Here is a 15,325-nt window from a genome sequence, read left to right as displayed (position 1 = left end):
GGGGGGAGTGTGTATTACCGGGACTGGGGGGGGCCCGGGGGGGTGCGGGGGTGTGACACCCCCCCCCTCCCCCGTGCCCCCCCCCCCCCCCCCCCCCCCCCCGCAGCCCCCCTGCCGGCACTTGGCCGCCGCTCTGCGGGAGCTGCGGGGGGGTCTCTACCGCACCGCCGCCACCGTCTTCCTCCCGAACTGCGACACCCGCGGCTTCTACCGCCCCAAACAGGTGGGGGGGGGCACGGGGGGGGGCACGGGGGAGGGGGGGGGGCGGCGGCCCGGACCCCCCCCCTCCTCCACAGCCCTTCAAGCCCGGGGGGGCGGGCGAACCCCCCCGCAGAGCAGCCCGGGGGGCGGCGGGGGCTGCCGTGCCTCAGTTTCGCCGGGGGGGGGTGGGGGGAGAGCACCCAGGGACCCCCCCCGTGCCTCAGTTTCCCCGAGGGAGGGGGAAGGGGGTACCCCAATATCCCGATCCCCCCCCCCGTGCCTCAATTTCCCCATATTGGGGGGAGTTGGCGGACTCCGATATCTCCCCCCCCCCCCCCCGTGCTTCAGTTTCCCTCTGGGGGGGTCGGGGGGGGCAGAGGGTCCACAGCCCCCCCGTGCCTCAGTTTCCCCCAAACCATGAACACCATTTTTGGGGGGAGGGGGGGGGCTCTGTGCCTAAGTTTCCTTCGGGGGGGAGGGGGGAGGAGCTCACCCACGCCCCCCCCCGTACCTCAGCTTCCCCTTTGCGGGGCGCTCCGGAAGGCAGAGCGCCCCCCCCCAAAGACCCCCGGGGGGGGGTCCCGGGCTCCCCCCCTCACCCCCGTGTCCCCCCCCCGCAGTGCCGCGCCTCGCGGGGGCCGCAGCGGGGGCAGTGCTGGTGCGTGGACCGGAGGGGACACCCGCTGGGGGGCACCGAGGGGCGGGGGGGGGCCCCGCGCTGCCCCCCCCCGTGAGCGACCACCCCCCGAAACGCAGCGCCACCGCGGTACGGGGCGAAGGGGGGGGGGGGAACACCCCAAAACCGGGCTCAGCTCCCCCCCCCCCCCCCCCGTGATTTGACCCCCCCCACCAGCTTTGTCCCCAAGTTGCCCCCCCCCCCCCCCCGCTCCTACACTCCGAAATTGCCCCCAAGGTCCCAAAATACCCCCCCAAGCTGTCCCCCGCACCCCAAAACTGCCCCCAGGGACCCAAATTGCCTCCTGTACCCCACAGCCGCCCCCGGGGCCCCCAATTGCCCCCCCGAACTGCCCCCGCACCCCAAAACTGCCCCCGAAGCTGCGCCCTATACCCTGAAACAGCCCCAAGCCACGCCCCATCCCTGAGCCACGCCCTCACCTGAAGCCACGCCCCACCCCGTGAAACCACGCCTCACCTCTAAGCCACGCCTCCAACCCGCCACGCCCCATAACTCTACCCCGAGAAACCACGCCCCTTCACTAAGCCACGCCCCCACCCCGGGCAAACCAAGCCACGCTCGTCCCGCCCCATCTCCAAGCCACGCCCCCCCGTTTCCCGCCCTGGCTTCCTGGCGGGAGGCCACGCCCCGCGCGGGAGCGGCGGGAGCGGAGCGCGGTGAGGGGCGCGGGGGGACACGGGCGGGGGGGGGGATCGGGTCTGGGGGGGGGCACCGGGCCCCATGGCGGGCTGGGGGGTGCTGGGGGGGCACGGGGTGACCCAGCCCCACGGCGGGTTGGGGGTGTACGGGGGGGCACCAGCCCCACGGCAACCTGGGGGGCCACCAGGGCCACTCAGCCCCATGGCATTCAATGGGGCACGGGGGGGCACCAGCCCCACGGCAACCTGGGGGGGCCACCAGGGCCACCCAACCCCATGGCATTCTATGGGGCACGGGGTGACCCAGCCCCACAACAGCCTGTGGGGCACAGGGGTGACCCAGCCCCATGGCAGTCTATGGTGACCCAGCTCTATGACAGCCTGGGGGGCCACCAGGGCCACTCAGCCCCATGGCATTCAATGGGGCACGCGGGGGCACCAGCCCCACGGCAACCTGGGGGGCCACCAGGGCCACTCAACCCCATGGCATTCTATGGGGCACAGGGTGACCCAGCCCCACAGGAGTCTATGGGCAACTGGGTGACCCAGCCCCCTGGCAGCCTGGGGGGCCACCTGGGCCACCCAGACCCACGGCAGCCTGGGGGGCCACCAGGGCCACCCAGCCCCACAACAGCCTGTGGGGCACAGGGGTGACCCAGCCCCATGGCAGTCTATGGTGACCCAGCTCCATGACAGCCTGGGGGGCCACCAGGGCCACCCAGCCCCATGGCAGTCTGCGGGGCAGGGGGTGACCGTGCCCCACGGCAGTCCGTGGGGCTGACGGCTCCCCCCCCGCAGCGCGATGGCGCGTGGCGAGCGGGAGACGCTGCTGGCGCTGCAGCAGGCGCTGTCGGAGGAGCAGTTCCAGAGCCTCAAGTACCTGCTGGGGGAGCGGCTGCCCCTGGGGGTGCTGGGCCCCGCCACGCGCCCCGAACTCTGCAGCCTCCTGCTCCAACGCTTCCCCGGCCGGGCCCTGCGCGTCGCCGCCGACCTCCTCCGCCAGATCCACCGCCACGACCTGCTCCGGCTCTACCAGCTCCCCGGCGCCGAGGAAGAGGAGGAGAATTCCATGGAGAAGGGGGACGCCGGCGGCTGCGGCTCCGCCGCGGGATGCGGGGAGGATGCGGGATGTCGGCCCGTCACGCTGCCGGCCGCTCCTTCCCCTGCGCCCGCGCCTCCTCGACGCTTGACGGAGAAGGATCTGCTCCAGATCGCTCAAAAACTGGGAAAAGAATGGCAGGAGGTGGGAATCGGGTGCCTGGGGTTGGAAAGGAGCCGCCTGGATCAGATTCGGGAGGACAATCCCGGCAGCGTCGTCATGCGGAGCTTCGAGATGCTGCGGGAATGGCGGCGGCGGGAGAAGCAGGAGGCCACGGCCGCTCGGCTCCTCGCCTGCCTGGAACCCGCCAGCCTCGACCCCGAAGTCTTCGACCTCCTCCACAGCTTCCAGGGGGACTGAGGGAGGCAAAGAGGGGGCCGCCCGCTCCCGCCCTTTTTTTTTGGGTGGAAAAGGGGGGAACAGTAAAAAGCGTTTTTATTCCATCGGGGTGTTTTGAGGGGCGGGGCGCCGAGCCCCACCCAAATTTATTCTGAATTTCAGGTTGGGACGCGAGAGCCGGGAGGAAAACGGGGCCGGGGGGGCCCAGGGTGGAGGAAGTGGGGGGGATTTGGGGAAAAAAGGGGGGGTTAGGGAAAGGGGGAGCCCCCTCCCTGGGGTCCTCACAGGTCCCGTCCCAGTCTCTCGATCTCATCCAGGAAGAAATCCAAGTCGCGCTTGGTGACGGCGGGGTTGGTGACGATCTGGCGGAAGAAGTTGACCTTGGCGCCGTGGGGCTGATAGCTCACCATCATGGAGCCCTTCCGCATCATCCGCTCCTTGATGGCGGGAGCCACCTGCGCCGTGGGAGGGGGGAGAGGCCGTCGCCGTGGGGCTGCGGTGTGTGGTTGGGGGAGGGGATTTTTTTTGGGGGGGGGATGTGTGATTTTAGAAGGGGGGGGGGGGGGAACGATGACAGAGGGTCGGATCCTGCACTCACCTTCCCCAAGCTGGACCAGTAATGGGGGGAGCCCTCCCTGCCCCGCAGGCTGGGGGGCACGAACCAGAAGCAGAGGTTGATGAATTCCGGCTGTGGGGGGAAGAGGAGGAGGAGGAAGAAAGGGGTAACAGAGCCTCAGATCCATGGGGAGGGGGGGGGGGTGTGCACCAGTTTGCCCCCCACCCCCAGTTCAGGACCACCCCGGGGATTTAAACCTCGGGGTAGGTGCTTTCCGCCGCAGGGGGGCACTGGTTTGGTCCCCCATCCCCATTTGGGGATCACCCTGAGGATTTAAACCTCGGGGAAAGTCGTTTGGGGGCTCAGCGATGCTGTGAGGTGTTATTAAGGGGGGGGGGCCACACACATAACCCCCCCCCCGAAGCGACAAGCCGTACCTCTAACACCAGCTGGAAGCCCTCCCTCCTCTTCACCTCCTCGGCCAGGTACCTGGGGAGGAAGGAGGACGTGAAGCCCCAGAAATTAGGGGGGGACACGGTGTGTGTTGTGTCCCCGCCGGGACCCGGCGCTCACCGGGTGAAGGCGAAGGCCCGTTCGACGCGGCGCGCCAGCCCCTCGGTGCCGACGGCTTTCCAGAGGAGCCAAAGCTTGAGGCAGTCCACCCGCCGGCCGCACTGCGGGGTCTTGTCCCCCGTGTCGTAGGCGACGTCGTAAAATTTATCGGGTTGGAAAAGGTACGTGGCACCGGCGCCGTGGCAGCGCTGGAGGAGACCCTGGGGGAGACGGCGGTCACACACAAACGGCGCGTGGGGTGATGTGGGGCGGACCCACAGAGAAGGGAAAGGGGGCGGCGAGACCTACCGAGGTGTCGCGGAGGAGGAAGGCCGAACACTGCAAACCCACCGCCAACATCTTGTGGGGGTTCCAGGCCACCGAGTCGGCCCTGCGGGAGAAGGGAGTTTTGGTGGTGGTGGTGGTGGACACACACAACACGGCGGGTCCCCCAGCGTGGGGAGTCCCCAAGTCCCTAAATTGGGAGTTTTGAGCCCGTTTTGTGGGGAGCTCGGAGCCGGGGGAGGGTTACTCACCTCTCGATGCCGGCCAGGAGGTGCCGGTGTTTGCCGGAGAGGAGGGCGCTGCCGCCCCAGGCTGCCTGCCGGGTGAGGACAGGGGTGTCAGAGCCCTGCGGGCACCCCAGGGAGATGGGGACCAGCCTGGGGGGGATCCCGTGGGGACACGCGTGTCATCGTGTCATCCCCCCCCCGCAGTGACTCACATCCACGTGGAACCAGAGGCCGTGGCGCTGGCAGACGTCGGCGATGCCGCCCAGTGGGTCGAAGGCGCCCAGGACGGTGGTGCCGCAGGTGGCACAGACGAAAAACGGCTCAGCACCCTGGTGGGGGGGATATAGGGGACATTAGGAGGGGACAGAGGACATTGGGATGGGGGAGAAGACGTTGGGATGGGGCAGGGGACATTGGGATGGGGACAGGAGATGTTGGGAGGGGGACAGGAGACGTCGGGAGGGGGACAGGAGACGTCGGGAGGGGGACAGGGGAGCCCTTCGTAGACAGCTCTGCCCCAGCACCGCACCCCACGGGCGCTCCCCCTGTGTCCCCCACCCCATTTTCACCTCGGCTTTCGCCCTCTGGATCTCCTTCTCCAGCTCCTCAGGGACCATCTTCCCCCTGAGGGACAGGCAGCCATGGAAAGGGGCGGGGGGCCGGGCAGCGGGGCCCAGGCGGCCATCGTCCCTATCCCCGGCACACTCACCTCTCATCGGTGCCCACCAGACGGACGTTGTCGGTGCCGATGCCCAGGAAGGCGGCTCCTTTCTGGATGGAGTAGTGGCTCTGAGCGAGGAGAAGATGGGGGGATCAGATCTGGGGGTTCGGGGGGGACGACTGATCCCAAACCCCGTCCCCATCCCTGGCTAGATCCCGTGCCGCACCTCCTGGGAGGTGAAGAGGGCCAAGCGCGGCAGAGCCCAGTTGCCCTTCCGCCGGCTCTCCGGGAAGCGGTGGAACCGGGCCACGTTCATGGCGTACATGTTGGAGATGGAGCCTCCTGCCAGGGGGACAGGGACAACCGCGTCACAGATGGGGATGACAAGCCACCACCGGGGGTGGGGGATGGAGACGAGGACAAGCCGCCGGGAGCGATGCGGATACCTGGGGAGAAGATGCCGTCGCCGCTGCTCCAGCCCACCAGCTCCCGCAGCTTGGCCAACACCACCTCCTCCATCAGCACGAAAACCGGGGCGATCTCGTAGGTGTATCTATGGGGGGAACACAGCCCCCGTGGTGGGGACACAGCACCCAAGAGGGGGTGACACAGCACCCAAGGGGGGGTCCAGCCCCCCACCCCACCATGTCCAGGCTCCCTGTAACCTCAGCACCCCAAAACATCCCTGTTTAGGGCCAACACCACCCCCCATTTTGGGGCACATACTGGCTGGTGTTGAGGGCCTCGGTGATCAAGCGTCCTGCCAGCGCGTGGTGGTCCAGGCCGGAGAAGAGCTGGTTGAAGAAGCGAGGGTGACCTGGGGGGGGATGAGACGGGGACAGCGTGAGGGGCAGGGGGACAGGAGCCACCCCCTCGGCCCCCTCCTCAGGGGACCCCATCACCACCAGTACTCAGGGCCTGGGGACGCTGCCACAACGGGGCAACTGTCACCCGTGGGAGTAGGGCCACCGCCAGAGCTCTGTGTGGGACAGGGACGTGTCCGGACCTGTGTGTGTGACAGGGACACGAGTGGGGACATACTGGACCTGTGGCCCTGGGAATGGCTACTGGCTGGGGCAGGGGGGCTGCCTTGCACCCAGCTGCTGCCTGCCCAACTGGGACCAACTGGGGCCGAACTGGGACCAGCTGTGGCTGAACTGAGACCAGCTGAATTGGGACCAGCCAGGGCTGAACCGGGACCAGCTGAACTGGGACCATTTGGGCTGAACCAGGACTGGCTGGGGCTGAACTGGAACCAGCTGAACTGGAACGAGCTGGGGCCAAGCTGGGACCGGCTTAACGGGGACCAGTTGGGCTGAACCAGGACGAGCCAGGGCTGAACTGGGACCAGCTGGGGACAAACTGGGACAAACTAGGCTGAACTTGCACCAGCTGGGAACAAACTGGGCTGAATTTGCACCAGCTGGGGCTGAACTAGGACCAGCTGAACCAGACCAGCTGGGGCAGAACCAGGACCAGCCAGGGCCAAACTGGGAGCAGCCAAACTGGGACCAGTTGGGGGCCAAACTGGTGGTGGGGTGCTGACCGGTGCGGACGCTGTGCCGGATCACCGCCCGGCAGCGCTCCAGCAGCTTCTCTGGACACTCCCCCTGGCTCGGCAGCTCCAGGTCCAGCAGCTCCCGCAGCTCCTCCGGTTCCTTCCACTCACAGACCTGTGGGGAGAAGAAGGAGGGGGGACAACACACACAGGATCGGTCCCCGGCCACACAGGGACACCCCCACCCTGTCCCTGCCACCTCACGCCGGCTGTCGCCCACCTTTTCGGTGACATCCGTCCCCTTCCGCACGGCCTCATCCAGCAGGATCTGGAGGGCTTCCTTCAGGAATTCCTCCCCGGCTGCCTTATCCAAACCGGGACGCTCCAGCCCGTTGCTCTCCGCCATCACCCCGGTCCCTGTCACGCACACGGTGATTATCACCCCCTGTGATGTCCCGCGGGGGTCCCCAACACCTCCCCCCCCCCCAACTGGCTCTCACCTCACTTCACCTCACCTCACCCGGGCAGGAATTTTCCTCTGGGCCACGTCGTCGCCGAGGGGACAAGGGACAAAGTACACGATGCCCAGGAGCCTCTCTTAAAGGCGCAGCCTGGAGGGGGGGTCCCCAAAGCTGTACCCCCCCCCCTCCGGGGGGTGTCTGGGGGCTAGGCAGGGGTGGCACAGGGGGACGGTGCCTGCGGGAGCCATGGGGAGGGGGAAGGGGTGACGGTCGGCAAGGAGCAGCCACCCCCAGTGTCGTCCCCTCCTGGTGTCCCTCCCTATCCCGGGGTGGGGGTGCGACCCCCCCTCACCGAGAGCACCAAGCAGGGGGACAGGGATGTGGCTTTGGTCTGTTGGGGGACAGCGGGGGGGGTAAGCGCCACCACTCCGTCCCCCAAGTGGAAGGGGACACCAGGAGCCCCCGGCCAGGGACAGGCCTGTCCCAAGCGGAGGGGGGGGGGGCGGGCAGACCCTGTTTGCCCCCCCCAGCCATGACCTGATGCCGGGAGCTGCCCCGGGGCATGGGGCAGGGGGGGCAAAGGAAGGAGGGGACCAACCCCCCGGGGGTGCCACAGCGGGACGGCCTTCCCCGGGGGGGTTAAAAACATTCCCCGGGGCAAGGGGGGGGTAGGGCCTACCCCAGGTGGGGCAATAACGGGGGAGGGGGGGGCAATAACGGCGGGGCACCCCCTCCCCGGGGGTAAGAACGTACAGGCAGCTCTCCCGGGGTAACCAGGGCGGGAACCGGGACCCGGGGTGGGGGACAGGTTGAAGTTCAGGCCCGGGCCCGGGCTCAGCCCCGCCGCCACACCGGACCGGACCGGACCAGGCCACACCACCGCCCCGTTGCCCCGGCAACGGCCCGACCGTAAGATGGCGCTGTAGCCGGCGGCATCACGGCGCGCCGCTGCGCATGCGCGTCCCGCCCCCGCTTCCGGCCGCTCGCCCCTCCGCCGGAAGTGCTGGCCGTGGGGGGGAGGAGGGCGTTTCCGGTTCCGGGTCGGCGGCGGCGGCCGAGGAAGGGGGGGGGCGCTGGGGCCGCGGCTGTTTGTAAACTTGTCGGTGCGGCGGGCGGCGCGGAGCGGAACGCGGAGGGGCCGCGGCAGGTACGGACCGGCACGGACCGGCCCTTCCCGCCGGCACGGAGCCCCGCGGGGGCGGGCGGGCGGGGGAAAGCCGGCCTGGCTCGGCCGGGCCTGGCCTGGCCTGGCCTAGTGGCGGCCGCCCGCGCGCGCGCCTTACCGGGCCCGGTCGCGCGCGCCGCCGCCACAGCCCCGCCCCCACCGGGCCGTACCGGGCGGAGGGGGGGGGGAAGAGGAGGGGGAGGGGGAACCGGGGGGCGGGGCGAGGCGGGGGGGGGGCGATGGCGGGGCGGGCCCAGCGCGCAGGCGCGGTGCTCCCCCACCGGGAGGCGCGGCCCCTCCCCCAGCGGGGTCACCCCTTCCCCCCACCCCCCGGTGTGACTGCCCCCCCCTCCCCCTCCCCGGGACCGTCCGTGTCACCCCCGCCACGGGACCCCCCCCCCGTCACAGGGTTACCCCCACCCACGGGACCCCCCCCTCCCCCGTGTCACCCCGTCCACACATGGTGTCCCGCCCCCCCCCCCCCCCGTGTCACCGCCCCCCGGGACACACCCCCAGCCCCCCTCCGTGTCACCCCCCCCAATGCCATCATCCCCTCCCAAACCGGCCACCCCCCCCCCCGCCATGTCACACCCCCCTTACCTTATGTCACCCCCCCCCCCGCAGAGCCACCTCCTGCCCCCATGGGATGTCCAGTGGGGATGGGGACCCCCCCTTCCCATCCCGCCCCCCCACCCCCTCTGTCACCCCCACAGCCCCATGTCACCCCACCCAGAGAAAACCCCCCGCCCTCCCCAGTGTCACCCCCTCCTCACCCCCCTTTTTGCCCCCTGCCCCCCCCCCCCAGTTGCATCATTCCTACCCAAACTGGCTCCCCCACCATGTCACGCCCCCTCTACGATGTCACACGCCCCCCCCCACGTCACCCCGCCTTTACCTAATGTCACCCACCCACCACAGAGCCACCCCCAACCCCCCCCAGTGTTACCACCCCCCCTTTGCCCCCTGCCCCCCCAAATGCCCTCCTTTCCATCCCAAATCACCCCTCCCAACATCGCCCCCCCCCCCCCGAGCCACCTCTTATCCCTATGGGACGTCCGGTTGGGGCTCAGCAGGGATGGGGACCCCCCCACCTTCGTGCTGTCCCCCCAACCTTCACGCTGTGTCCCCTCCCATCCTGGGGCGGGGGGGGGGGGCCCTCCCCATGACCACCCCCTCCCTCCCTCCCCACAGGCGAAGACCACCAGCAGCAGCAGCAGCAGCAGCAGCGTTGTCCCCGCGGGGAACCAGCTCCCGCCCCGGGAGAAGGGGGGGGGCTCTGAAGATGTCCCCTCTTTAAGAAGCCTTTCGGGCAGCTGCCCGTCCTGCCTAACCCTGCCTAACCCTGCCAGCCCCCCCCCCGGGCTGAGGAGGAGGCGCCTCACCGCACCCACGGCGAAGATGTCGGCAAAGTGGAGGGTACTGGACGAGCCCGGCAAAAAAAAAAAAAAAAATTAACTGAACCCACCTTTCTAACCGTTAAAAAAATTCTTTTCCTGGGCGAGAATTAAGGCTAAAGAATTGTTACAATCCGTTTGTCGAGGACAGACAGACAGACACAAGATGGCTCAGGTAATGAGCCCCAATTTTCCCCCCCTCCGTACCCCCAAGATCGGAAGCCGAGAAGCGAGAGGGGAGTTTTGCGGGACGGGGGGGGGGGAGAGCGCTCGGCCCGGCAGCTCCCTCCCCGCCGGGGCGGTGGGTGCCGGCGCGGGCCCCCCCCTCCCCTCTTCCCCGTCACCCTCCCAGCACCCCGTCACCCGTCCCGGGGGGCTTTTCTGGAATTTTTCCCCCTTCCCGGGGGGGGCTTTCCGGAATTTTTCCCGGCCGCCGTTCCAGGGATGATCCGAATTCTCCCGTTTAGCCATCCAGGTCCTCGGCGGGGGCCTCACGGAAAGGGGGTTCAAGGAGGTGGGGGGGGGGGAGGGAGGGAGGGGGGAAGGGGGGGGGGAGCGTTTTAACGTGCCTCCCCCTTCCCCTCCCCTCCTCCTCCCCCCCCCCGCCCCGGTTTCTCGCCCGCTCTCCGTCCCCCCCTTTGACGAGGGTTTGTGGTTCGTTTGCGGCGGTGGCGGGGGGTGAGGGGGTGGGGGTGGGGGGGTTCGTTAGGGGGGGGGCGGCGCCTGCAGTGGGCCGCTCTCCCCCCCCCCCCCCCTCCTTCTCCGCAGGCGAGCCTCCTGGCCTGCGAGGGCCTCTCCGGCGTCTGCCTCGTGCCCACCCCGGCCAGCAAGAAGATGATGCCGAAGCCCAGCGGGAAGCAGGGCGAGAGCAGGGAGAGGGGCAGCAGCCCCGACGTGCTGGTACGGGGGGGGGGCTTCCGTCCCCCCCGTGCCCTTTGCCTGCTTTTTCCTGCCCCGTGTCTTCTTCCTCCTCTCCTTTGGCTGTTTCCTCCTCTCCTTTGGCTGTTTCCTCCCTTATTTTGACTGTTTCTTCCCTTTGTTTTTTCCTTTTCTTTGCCTGTTTCCTCTTTTCCTTTAGTTGTTTCCTCCCTTACTTTGGCTGTTTCCTCCTTTAATTCTGTTTTTCCCTTCTTTAATTTCTTTTAATTTGATTTTTTTTTCCTCCTTTAAATCAGTTTTTCAGCTTTTAATTTGATTTTGCCCTCTAAGTCAATTTCTTCTCCTTTAAGTTGATTTTTCCTCTTCTAATTCTATTGTTTCTCCTTTAAGTCAATTTTCCCCTCATTTAATGATTTTTCCCTCCTTTAATTTGCTTTTCTCCTCCTTTAATGTGACTTTTCCCTCCTTTAATTTGCTTTTTTTGTCTTTTAAATCAATTTTTCCTCCTTTAATTCGCTTTTTCGCTCCCTTAATCTGACTTCCTTCTTCCCATTCAACTTTTCCCTTCTTTAATTCGACTCCTCTCCTTCAATTTGCCTTTTCCCTAATTTGATTCATTTCTGTCTTCCTTTAATTCAACTTTTCCCTCCTTCAATTTGATTTCCCCCCCCTTAACTCCACTTCTCCCCCCCTTAACTCCACTTCCCCCCCCCTTAACTCCACTTCTCCCCCCCTTAACTCCACTTCCCCCCCCCTTAACTCCACTTCTCCCCCCTTTAACTCCACGTTCCCCTCCAACTTCATTTCCTCCTCCTTTAATTCCCCCCCCCCCCCCCAATTTGATGTCCCCCTGCCCAATTTGATGTCGCCCCCCCCATTTTAACGCCGTTTCCTCCTCCCTCTCTCCTTCCCTCCCTCCCTCCCTCCCTCCCTCTTTCCTGGAGGCGCTCTGTCAGGACGGCGAGAAATCCCGCAGCCGCAAGGAGGAGGAGGCGGCCGAGGCCTCGCAGCCCAAGAAAGCCATTAAAAAGGCAGGTCGGGGGCCCCGCTGGCGGATGGGGGGATGGTGGTGACGACGATGATGATGATGGTGATGGGGGGGGCGATCGGGAGGGGGGGGGGGGGTTTGCGGGGCCACGCCGGGCGCGACTGACCCCCCCTCCCTCCCCGTGCCAGCGCCGCAAGCGGGTGGCCGGCGCCGAGGGACACAACCGCTCCTCCCGGAGAGGATCTCGCCTCGGCAGCCAGGTTTGCCGCCCCGCAGGAGCAGGAGGAGGAGGAGGAGGAGGAGGAGGAGGAGGAGGAAGATGATTTCTCAAGCTCCGGCAGGCGCAGGACGGCCGGGGGGGGGTGGCTTTGGGGGGGCGGCTTGGGCCCCCCACCCCCCCGGGCTGACTTGGGGGGGGGGTGGTCTCTGCTCCCGCAGATGGTGGTGATAAAGCAGAACGGCTCCTTCCAGCTCCACATCCCCAAAAACTTCATCTGCGAGCACTGCTTCGGCGCCTTCCGCAGCAGCTACCACCTCAAGAGACACCTCCTCATCCACACCGGTAACCTCCCGCCCCCCTTAACGAGCCCGACCTTTCCTTAATTAACCCCCGCCTCCTTAATTATGGGTCTGCCCCCCCCCCCCCACCTCCCAGGCGAGAAGCCCTTCGAGTGCGACGTCTGCGACATGCGCTTCATCCAGAAATACCACCTGGAGCGTCACAAGCGCGTCCACAGCGGCGAGAAACCGTACCAGTGCGAGCGCTGCATGCAGGTACGGCGGCGGCTGCGCGGGATGGGGGGGGGGGGAGGGCCAAAACCCCACCCCCACCCCCCGATAGGGTTTGGTGACCCCCCCCAGCGGGGCTCCTTCTCCCCTCAGAGCTTCTCCAGGACAGACCGGCTGCTGCGACACAAACGAATGTGCCAAGGTTGCCAAACCAAGACCCCCGACTCGCAGCTGCTGCTTTAGGCAGCCCCGGAAACGCCGACGGCAATTCCGGGGGTGGTTATATTTCCTTTTCCTCCCCCCACACCCCCCCCCAGCCCCCCCCCCTTCTTTTCATTTCCTCTTCCTCCTTCCTCTTTCCTTCCTCCTTGATTTTAACCCCCCAACGCCCTACGGGGAAGAGGCGGACTCGGAGCCGTCGGGGCGCTGTACACGACGATTCGGGGCGAATCCCCCCCCCCCCCCCAAAACGGGCAGAAACTGTTCTGCCGCCTATTTCCATTCCCCCCCCCCAATTTTATTCCCCAATCCCCCCCCCACACTCAGGAGCCCCAAAAACAGCCTAAAGCGGAGCAAAACCGCACCGGCCCCCCCTTCCCCCCACCCCCCCCAGCCGCGTCCTTGTCTCAGGTAGGAGGGTCTGGCAGGGAGGAATAATTCCAATAATCCCCCCCCCCCCCCCTTTTTCTTCCTTTTTTTTATTATTTTGGAGAAAAATAATGAGCCTCGGGGGGGGGCGCAGCGGCTGCAGGGGGGGCGGTGCGCTCGGCAGCACTTCCCTTTTGAGTTTCTTTGTATTTTGGGGGGGGGGTTTAGGGCTTTTTTCTCCTTTGGGGGGGCGCTGCCTTCACACCCCCCCCCCCCCCGAGTCGCTGGGGGGGGGGCAGGGCAGCATTGCGCCTCAGGGGGGGCACATGGCGCAAAACCGGGGACGTTTGCCGGAAAAAAAAAACCCAACCCAATTTTGAGGGAAAAACCCTCGATGTGAACAGCTTTGGGGGGGTGGGAGGGGGCACGGAGACCCCCCCCTCAGCTCCCAGCCCTCCTCCCTGGGGGGGGCCGGGGGGGGACACCCCCTGATCGCCCCCAAACGGCCGGAGGAGAGCCGGACTCTTTGGGGACACTGATGGGGTCTGGTGGCCCCCCCCCAGCTCCTTCTGTGCCCCCCCCGAAGCACAGAGGGGGGGCTGGACGCTGCGCCGACCCACGGCGAAGGCCCCCACGCCGCGGGGGGGGGGGGACGGGACACACAAATTTGGCTCTGTGTCATCCCACCCCACCCCCCACCATCATCATTTCGGGGACACCCCCTCAAGAAGAGCTTCAGCTCAGGGCTGAGCCCCCCCCTCCCTGCGACGCGTCGCTTTGGGGTCTGGGGGGGACCTGATGGGGGGTTTTGGGGGGGGAGGGGGAGCGTCTGGGGGGGTCAGACCAAGCCCCGGTGTGGGAAATCCTTGGGGGAGGGGGGGGGAAGGTTGACCGAAACCGGCAGCGCCCATGAGGACACCCAGACCCCCCCGGGGCCCCCCCAAACCTGGGGAGGGGGCAGCAAGCCCCTCCCTCCGGCTTTATTTTTTGGGGTGTTTTTTTGTTGTTTTGGGGGTGGGGGGTTTAATACACTTATTTTGCTATGGGGGAAGGGAAGGGGGGTGTCGGGGTGCGGGGGGGGGTGTCGGGGTGCGGCCCCCCCCCCAACCCCTCCTCACTTTTAAACCCTACGTATTTTCTAAGCCGTCCCCAGCGTGTGTGTCCCCCCCCCTCACCCGCAGCGTCGGTCCCCGCGCGCGTGTGTGTGTGTGCGTGTGTGTCCCCTTACTCCGTGTCCCCACGTCCCTCCGCGTCCCCTGTCCCCCCCCCCCCCGTGTGTGTCCCCCCCCCACGGCCTTTTAGGATTTATTTAAATAAAAACTCGTCGGGTTTTTTTCTTTTTCTAACCCGCATTCCGCTGCTTAATGCACGGGGGGGGGGGGGGGGAAATAGGGGGGGGGGGGAAATATGGGGGGGGAGGGCTGGATTTCCCCCCCCCTCCCCTTACCTCCCTCCCTCCCTCCGTGGGGACACGGCCGGAGGGAGGTGACAGTGTCACGCGTTGGGGATGTGGCAGCTCCTTTTATTGAGGGGGGACACACATATGGGGGGGGGGACACACACAAACGTTTTGGGGGGGGGGTCTGGGGATGGGAGGGGTGTCCATGAGGACACTGGGGGGGGGGGGGCGGTATCCACGCGGGGGTGTCTTCGCGGTGTCCCCGTTGTCCCCTCACCCCGGGAGGTACCCGGGGTTGACGGTGGTGGTGGTGGCGCTCCTGAAGAGGGGGTTGTTCTGGGGGGGGGGGGGAACACACAGCCGTTGGGGCGGGGGGTGTCCCCGCGTGACCCCGGTTTGGGGACGGGGCGGGGGGGGTTTGGGGACAGTCACCTCCATCCAGCGGGCGCGCTGCCGTTCCCGTTGGAAGCGGCGGTATTCCCGCCGGTCGCGCAGCTCCAGGGAGAGGCGGTACAGGCCCAGGGCCACCAGCCCCACGGTCACCGTCCCGGCCACCAGCCCGGCCACCAGCCCCACCGGGGCCCCCCCACCGCCTGCGGGACAGCGGCAAGGTCTTAGGAGGGGGAGGGGGGGGGCGTGAGGGGACCCGCCCCCCCCAGGCATCTATGGGGTCCTGTAGGGGTGAGGACCCCCCCCCAACCAGCCATGGGGTCCCAGGGGGGTAAGGACCCCCCCCCCAACCAGTCATGGGGTCCCAGGGGGGTAAGGACCCCCCCCCCAACCAGCCATGGGGTCCCAGGGGGGTAAGGACCCCCCCCCCCAACCAGTCATGGGGTCCCAGGGGGGTAAGGACCCCCCCCCCCAACCAGCCATGGGGTCCCGTAGGGGCAAGGACCCCCCCCCCCCCAACCAGCCATGGGGTCCCAGGGGGGTAAGGACCCCCCCCAACCAGCCATGGGGTCCTGTAGG

The 15,325-nt window shown here is 67.3% G+C and overlaps 3 protein-coding genes across 6 annotated transcripts; 2 read left to right on the top strand and 1 right to left on the bottom strand.

Annotated features, from left to right (window-relative positions):
- Positions 1–1,196: 1,196 nt before the first annotated feature.
- LOC309684033 (uncharacterized protein) lies at positions 1,197–3,072 on the top strand. Its single transcript, XM_082499999.1, has 2 exons — positions 1,197–1,554; positions 2,335–3,072. The coding sequence occupies exon 2, from the start codon at positions 2,339–2,341 to the stop codon at positions 2,993–2,995; it is 657 nt and encodes a 218-aa protein (XP_082356125.1). The 5' UTR covers positions 1,197–1,554; positions 2,335–2,338; the 3' UTR covers positions 2,996–3,072.
- A 16-nt stretch (positions 3,073–3,088) lies between these two features.
- CSAD (cysteine sulfinic acid decarboxylase) lies at positions 3,089–7,379 on the bottom strand. Its single transcript, XM_082499998.1, has 15 exons — positions 7,269–7,379; positions 7,034–7,170; positions 6,802–6,928; positions 5,982–6,072; positions 5,702–5,808; positions 5,482–5,597; positions 5,304–5,383; positions 5,164–5,218; positions 4,807–4,923; positions 4,619–4,683; positions 4,392–4,473; positions 4,104–4,303; positions 3,968–4,019; positions 3,573–3,662; positions 3,089–3,429 (listed from the first exon to the last, which is right to left on the bottom strand). The coding sequence occupies exons 2-15, from the start codon at positions 7,157–7,159 to the stop codon at positions 3,256–3,258; spliced, it is 1,482 nt and encodes a 493-aa protein (XP_082356124.1). The 5' UTR covers positions 7,160–7,170; positions 7,269–7,379; the 3' UTR covers positions 3,089–3,255.
- Positions 7,380–8,237: 858 nt separating this feature from the next.
- ZNF740 (zinc finger protein 740) lies at positions 8,238–14,303 on the top strand. 4 transcript variants are annotated; one of them, XM_082499995.1, is made up of 8 exons: positions 8,238–8,361; positions 9,571–9,948; positions 10,542–10,673; positions 11,609–11,683; positions 11,829–11,900; positions 12,079–12,202; positions 12,296–12,414; positions 12,523–14,303. In XM_082499995.1, the coding sequence occupies exons 2-8, from the start codon at positions 9,940–9,942 to the stop codon at positions 12,610–12,612; spliced, it is 621 nt and encodes a 206-aa protein (XP_082356121.1). In that variant the 5' UTR covers positions 8,238–8,361; positions 9,571–9,939; the 3' UTR covers positions 12,613–14,303. The 4 variants fall into 4 exon arrangements, with proteins under 4 accessions (XP_082356121.1, XP_082356120.1, XP_082356123.1 ...); XM_082499994.1 differs by having other exon boundaries at positions 11,597–11,683; XM_082499997.1 differs by lacking the exon at positions 11,829–11,900.
- Positions 14,304–15,325: the final 1,022 nt, after the last annotated feature.

The sequence above is a fragment of the Vanellus vanellus genome (assembly GCF_965231255.1).
Source record: "Vanellus vanellus genome assembly, contig: HAP1_SCAFFOLD_2216, whole genome shotgun sequence".
Lineage (NCBI taxonomy): Eukaryota > Metazoa > Chordata > Aves > Charadriiformes > Charadriidae > Vanellus > Vanellus vanellus.
This window is presented reverse-complemented; position numbering and strand designations above follow the sequence as displayed.